Source organism: Penaeus japonicus, unplaced genomic scaffold (assembly GCF_977035675.1).
Source record: "Penaeus japonicus unplaced genomic scaffold, GWHDUDI00000001_assembly GWHDUDI00000020, whole genome shotgun sequence".
Lineage (NCBI taxonomy): Eukaryota > Metazoa > Arthropoda > Malacostraca > Decapoda > Penaeidae > Penaeus > Penaeus japonicus.
In genome coordinates, this window is record NW_028234422.1 from 19,920,732 (window position 1) to 19,928,231 (window position 7,500).

The following is a 7,500-nucleotide window of genomic DNA, read 5'->3' on the forward strand; positions in this document are numbered from 1 at the left end:
AAGCCGCGTGAAGGAGCGTCGGTAAGTGATCGTTCCCCCGACGGACACCAATAAATACATGGGCGACGGGACTAAATGGGAGGAGAAAGAGAAAGAGGGAGGGGAAGGAGAAGGGGAGGATGAAGATAAATGGGGGGGAGGGACAAGGGGAAGAAATGTTGGTGATATGATGGAACGAAAATATTGGCAGCCATTAACTTCCACATATGGTAAATGCACATGTGTAATGATAATGGATATTTGTCTTAATATTTCCATTCATCTATACCTGTTATCTTTCGTTGTTTGCTGAGCATTGCGTAATGTTTGTTGTAGCTTATGCACTGTAAACTCCCCACGCCATGCTCTCTTTCTCACTCAGGCACCTACTTTATATACCATATATAGTGATATTTGGCATCTAATCGTATTGACGCGGCGACCCTACGATAAACATAAGTTCTTTTTATGAATATACAATTGCTGTAGAAGTAATCATATGGTTTAGTTAAAGGATAGAGCACACACATGCGCCTCCTTCTCCCGACCCTCACTTAATAAATGAACAGAGGCGTTATAAAGCCATTAGCGCCCCCTACGAGACTAACTGGGTGTAAGTGTACTAATTTAAACCTCCACTGAATATATGAGGCGCGATATGGGGCTGGCTTCTCTTTGAGCTTCACGCGATGTTCATTTGTTTCGGACAAAGCACGGTCGATGTCCCTCCTATTTTGGCGCGAAAAATCGGGCTTCTCAGCGGCTCTACACGCGTCTCTTCGAAACTCCAGGGAAAAGAAAAGCAGCCACATTTTGATGCCTTGCTCTAAGAACGCCATTGCTTAGCCCTTAGTCAGCGCTGAGCAATATTTCACAGGGCGGCGAAAGGGAAAACCGCCGAGGCGAACGCAGAAAAAAGGATTCAATTATGTGGCATCCGGCCTATGATGTGCTGGGAAGCCTGGAATAGTTTAAGGCAGAATCAAATTGTTTTAACGGGCTGTGATAGCGACCCTAATATTTACAGGGCCATATTTTTGTTCTGGTTATTATGTTGGTGGCGAGGAACTCCAAAGGGGGAGAGAGGGGGGGGAGGGGGAGGGTGCGTTGCCTCGTCAGTTTCGGAACGCTCTCCCGGGGTTAATTTTCCTCTTGTGTGTTTAATGCTGGTTTTACGCTCCTTTTCTGGGCGGCGCCTCGCCCTTTCTCGATGGCTGTGATTTGGTATCTTCAAATTCTGTGCCTTAGTGTGAATAACGTTATTTGTTATATTTCACTTTTCTGTTAGTATTATCATTGATCTTTTTTATAATTGTCATTTATCATTATCATTATCAACATGAATTCTATAATCGTTATCACTATCAATATTGTTGTTAAACTTATAGCATAAATTTAGAATTACCAATATCATTCTCATGCTTATTATCATAACATCTGTTGAAGCAATTATTATAAATTCTATCATTAGTGTAATTTTAGTGTCATCTTTAGCATTATAAGTGTTACTGATGTTATCTTTATCAATGTTATTATTCATGTTGTTGGCATTGGTACTATTTCTTATTGTTGATATTATGTTGTTATCATAATTATCCTTATCATCATTATTGCTAGCATTATCATCGAATTGAAAACCAGCAACACTATCATTATCAAAAGTATATTCAAATGTAATAAAACAATATCATCAGCACCAGCAATATGAAAACCTATCATCATCATCATCATCATCATCATCTACCATTGTTATCATCATCTTCATCCTTTACCCTTTTAATAAATCAGAGACCAGGGGAGCGGCGGGCCCATTGTTCCCCGCGGCCGCCTGGACCAACAACAAAGGTGCAACTCATCAAATTGCGTTCACCTTCACCTCTGATTGGGACAGAGTGAGAGGAACTTAACGAGAATTAAATACAATAATGACGGGGGCGGAAGCAGAGAGAGAATGAGTGAGGGTTGGAAAAAGAGGGGAGACGGGAAGAGGGGAGGAGAGAGAGCGAGAGAGAGAGAGAGGGGAGGAGAAAGGAGTGGGCGAGATTTATCGGCCGGGCGGGTGAGTGTTGAGCTGTCACACGATCGTTTAATCTTCGCGTTCAATAACAGCAGCTTATAGCCACACGCAGGCGGACGCTGCCTCTCGCGCCCGCCTGCGCTGCCTGGCACTGTGTGGCATGGAGCCGTGGTGTATGCTGAGGCCGTGTTTGATGGAGGATGCACTGTAACTTATGCAGCATTGCTGTAACTTGCGATGTACTGATTGTAACTTGCGATGTACTGATTGTAACTTGCGATGTACTGATTGTAACTTGCGATGTACTGATTGTGCCTTGCGATGTACTGATTGTAACTTGTGATGTACTGATTGTAACTTGTGATGTACTGATTGTAACTTGTGATGTACTGATTGTAACTTGCGATGTACTGATTGTAACTTGCGATGTACTGATTGTAACTTGCGATGTACTGATTGTAACTTGCGATGTACTGATTGTGCCTTGCGATGTACTGATTGTAACTTGTGATGTACTGATTGTAACTTGCGATGTACTGATTGTAACTTGTGGTGTACCGATTGTAACTTGTGGTGTACTGATTGTAACTTGTGATGTACTGATTGTAACTTGTGATGTACTGATTGTAACTTGCGATGTACTGATTGTAACTTGCGATGTACTGATTGTAACTTGCGATGTACTGATTGTAACTTGTGGTGTACTGATTGTAACTTGTGATGTACTGATTGTGCCTTGCGATGTACTGATTGTAACTTGTGATGTACTGATTGTAACTTGCGATGTACTGATTGTAACTTGTGGTGTACCGATTGTAACTTGTGGTGTACTGATTGTAACTTGTGATGTACTGATTGTAACTTGCGATGTACTGATTGTAACTTGTGATGTACTGATTGTAACTTGCGATGTACTGATTGTAACTTGTGATGTACTGATTGTAACTTGCGATGTACTGATTGTAACTTGTGTTGTACTGATTGTAACTTGTGATGTAAATATCGTTGATGCATGAATGATATTGTATTTTCACAATGTTTATGTCGTTTGGGTTTTGTTCTCTGGTTTCTTTTTAACACAGCCCTTTTTGTATCTCTGGTACGTTTTAGCCCTGTGTTGTTGCCCTGACATAGCCAATTTCATCCTTACCTGCAGTTTGTACGGTATTAATGTAATCCTTTTCCTTAATGTATGTCAAGGAAGTCGTGAATAAAACAATAAAATAATGGTTAAGGTATACTTATTGTAACAGTAAACTTTTTTCGTGTAGTGCTGTATTATTGACTCCGTTACACAGGACTGGCTTTGAGTGGTGTGATTCTAGTGAAACCTGTTATCCAGGGATATGTGATTCTGAAAAGCAATGCTCTTATCTAATTTAATGTGTATTGCTGATTCTTTACCCTTTTCATGACATGCCACTACCTTGTTTAGGCTCCCACCACTACCTTGCCTTATGTGATATTGTTTAGTGTGATACTTGCATGGTAGTGTTTGGTGGGGCACTAACCTCTTTGTCGTGCCAGCTGCCTTGTGCGGTATAAACTTTAACTTGCGTGGTATGCCTGACTTTACGTGGCTCAGCACCAACATGTTAGCAGTGTTTTTACCTTTTTTTTCTTTTGTGTCGTAATAGTTTGTTTGATATGTTGTTGTTTTTCTTTCTCTCTCTTTTCTTTTTTTTAGGAATATTGTCGCGCTATCTTTTTTTTGTTCTCTCTCTCTCCCGTATCTAACTTTTGTTAGTGTGTCCCTTGTTTATACAAATATGACCAACTTTATGATGATGTAAATAGCTTTTGACATAACGCTTACCTTGCGTTGTATGAGCCCACAAACTCGAGCAATATCTGCCTGTTGTTCCTTCACTGCCAAATCCTGTAATGAATGAATGTTATTGAATAAACTATAAACACGAATCAGGTAGAAACACACACGCCATTATGTTTACTACTTTTCCGTTGATTTATTCCTTTATCTGATCTACTTTTTTTTCATTACCTTTCAAGAAAATTCCTCGCTGTACATTTTCCCGTCCATCAAAAATGTGCATGCAAGCGCATTCCGACCAAAGGAAAGACGGAATATTTAAAGAAAAGGGGGGGGGGGGCGGTAAGCCATCCATTGCGCAAATGAAGAATAGCACATAATTATTCACACAGGAAAGATAATTGAGGTCAGTGTAGCCCAGGGCTCTGCCTGCAATAACCCGAGGGAGGGGGAGGGGGGCGTCGTCCCCCTGCCTCCCCCCGCTGTTTAACGATGGGTAATTACCATAAACGGGCGATGAAAAACTTCTCAAGCGTTGAAAAGGCGAAGCAAAAAATACTTCCCGAAAACTTGGGTCAGAGAGAGGGGAGGGGGAGGGGGAGGGGTGGAAAGAGGAGGAGGGAGATAGAAGGAAGGGGGGAAGGAGGAAGAAAAGAGGGAAGAGGAGAGAGAGACAGAGATGGAAAGAGAGCGAGAGAGAGAGAGACAAAATGAAAGAGAGAGAGAACATGAGGTGTGAGGAGGAAGCCGGAGGAGGACGGGGTCAGAGGAGGAGGGGGACTGGGAGGGGGGGAGGGGAAGAGGAGGGAGCAGGAGAAGGGGAAGGTGGTTTAAAGCGACAACAAAAGGTCACGAGAGAGGAGGAGGGGAGGGGGAGGGGAGGGCCCGAGAGCAAGGGGGCAGAGGAAGGGAGCTACGGATCCAAAGAGGGGCAGAGGGGGAGGGAGAGGAATAAGGGGTCCGAAAGGGGGGGGGAGGGGGAGGGGTGTATTTATGGTGATGATGGCCATGTAAGACACGAGGCGAAGTGTTGCTCCCAAAGCCAGGGGGAGGGAGGGGGGGAGGGGGGAGATGAGGAACTAAATGCTTTAAGGTTACATGAAACATTTTTCGCATGCGACTGGCATGGTACGAAAAAAAGATAATACACATCAACACTATCTATTATCCCTTATCATTATCATATAATGTCAATTACAATGTCACTATAGTTTCAATCAAATCTCACTATCACTTCACAGAGAATTTCACTTCAATATCATTCCTACATAAATCTGAGGACAATCTTTATAACCAGCTGTCCCGACAAAACGGGAAAAAATATGAGAACAAATATAGCAATCAAGTCAATGTAAAATTCTCTTTAAAACATATTGATTTTCGTCAAATACACTGACCGTTGTGTGGTTCAGGGAAGTTGGAGCTCCCAGCTGTTGGCAAAGTTGGTCTTGTCCGATCGACGTTGAGTCTGGAAGATAGTTATTCTTTAAATTCTGTATCGGAATGAATGCTCGATGATAAAGGATGATTGAGAATCAAAATGTTGGTTTAGGATATATGTCCATCAAACTTTAAGTTCGACGTGAATTGTAATATGGCAAGGAAAAGGTAAGGCTGCATTTAAAATAGAAATGCATATACCTCTCAGAACGTGATTCGAACCTTCGTCTCTCTTAATGCGAGAGAACGGCTCTATCCACTACACCACAATGACTACAGGAATTGCTAGTTCAAGGAGGACGGGGGGGCCAGTAAACTGGCTCATTTTGGAAGTCAGCCATGGTAAATTAAACCTCCCCCCTTAACCAGAGCAATGATGGTCGAGAGCCTTACAAATGTGATGGCATCGGGCAACGTAATGTTAATACGGCGGGAGTGATTTAGGTCACCGAGGCTGCTTCTAATTGAAGATGAATTAATGCAGTGATGCATTTAATATAGAAATGTATTTACTTCCCTGGACGTGGTTTAAATTCCCGTTTTTCGGGATGCAAGAGAACGGCTGGGAAGGTATTTACATTTTTAAAACTTGATATATGAAAATATATAAATGAAATAAAACATGACTCTGGGTTGAATAATAATAAGAAGAAGAAGAAGAAGATAAACATTTCGAGATTATAAAGTCCTTTTTATAAGAAACTATCAAATATAATGTTCGTGAGTTTTAAGATCATTCACGACTCTTCCAAAAGGAATTAATTAACTCCTGACTCGCTCTCAAGAAGGAAAAATTACATAAAATTCCGAACCAAAAGATGACTAATAATGACCAAATTAAAGCACATGGCAATTTGCAACAATCCCCATTCTCGCAAGAGTCAAGGTGACCAAGAGTTGAATAAACAGCGACCAGCAAGGAGACGATGAGTAATAAGCAAGGAATGAGAGAGAGGCAGGATGTTGCGAAGAGCAGAGTGACTCGAAGAACAGGCGCTAAGAACCAGGGTTCATAGAACACGTAGCCGAAGGGTGCAAAGGAAGGGTTACACATTTAAGAAAAAATAAAATAAGAAGAAAAACAGGAAATAATCTTAAATAAAACAGATGGAATGGATACATGAACAAAAAAGGAAGAAAAATCGGTCCACGTAGCTAGGAGGATATAAAACAACATTTGACTACAGTCGCACTTGTGAAGTGGAGGGAATGTGTAGATTCTTCTGATATGGGGTTGTAGATTCCCAGACCAATCATAAAGTGAAAACCGGCCCGCCAACATTCAACTAAACTAACGCGGGTTTTGGGGATTTTTTTTTTTTTTTTGGTGTTTTTGTTTTGTGTTTGGGGGGGTGGAGGGGGGGGGGGGGGGGGGGGGGGGGGGGGGGGGGGGGGGTGGAAAGGTTTGCAATACACGTAAATATGATACACGATCAGTTATTTCAGTAAATGTTTACACAGCCTGCAATGTTGTATATCAGCTGGGGACGCTCATCTGAAGTAGACAGCCTGGATACACCCAGACACCCAGACAGACACACATCCAAGAGGAAAACCACACCAACCTGAAGTCCTCCTGGAGATTAGGGTGAGACCAAGTGTCGTCCGGGTCTGGGTAGGGGGAGAGGTCAGCGCCATACCTGGCCTCCGTTGGGAAGTACATCCCTGCAATGCAATACTCGCTTTAGTTACTCTTGCAAAGGAACGGGTGAAGCTTTACAGGCATATATATATGTATACATACATATATTATATATATATACATATAATATATATATTATATATATAATATAATAATATATATATATATATAAAGATTTATAATATAAGATATCATATTATTATTATATATATAACTTAAAATCTATGTAATTATATATAATTTTATATATATATATATAATGTATATATATAATATATATATTTATTTATATATATACACATATGTATATATATAATATATATATAATATATATAATATATTATATATATGTTATATATATATATTTATATATAATAAATATAATTATATATATATATATATAATATAAAGATATATATACTATATATATATATATATAAATATAGATATATATAATATAGTAAATATATAATTATGTAAATAAAATATATATAAATGTATGTTTATATATATATATATGTATATATATATATATATATATATATACAATATTTAATATATATATATAGATATATATATATATATATTTATATATTATAATATATGTTATATTTAAATATAATATAAATATATATATTAATATATATATAT

At 39.5% G+C, this 7,500-nt stretch overlaps 1 protein-coding gene across 1 annotated transcript in view; it reads right to left on the bottom strand.

The window, feature by feature from the left end:
* The window catches only part of LOC122267578 (uncharacterized), a 24,861-nt gene that overhangs the window by 9,710 nt on the left and 7,651 nt on the right, over positions 1-7,500 (bottom strand). Inside the window, exons 2-4 of the mRNA XM_086548069.1 lie at positions 6,773-6,872; positions 5,165-5,235; positions 3,813-3,875 (exon numbers count right to left, since the gene is read on the bottom strand). Coding sequence (XP_086404195.1) covers positions 3,813-3,875; positions 5,165-5,235; positions 6,773-6,870 — 232 coding nt within the window. The 5' untranslated portion in view covers positions 6,871-6,872. The remainder of the gene's footprint in view (positions 1-3,812; positions 3,876-5,164; positions 5,236-6,772; positions 6,873-7,500) is intronic.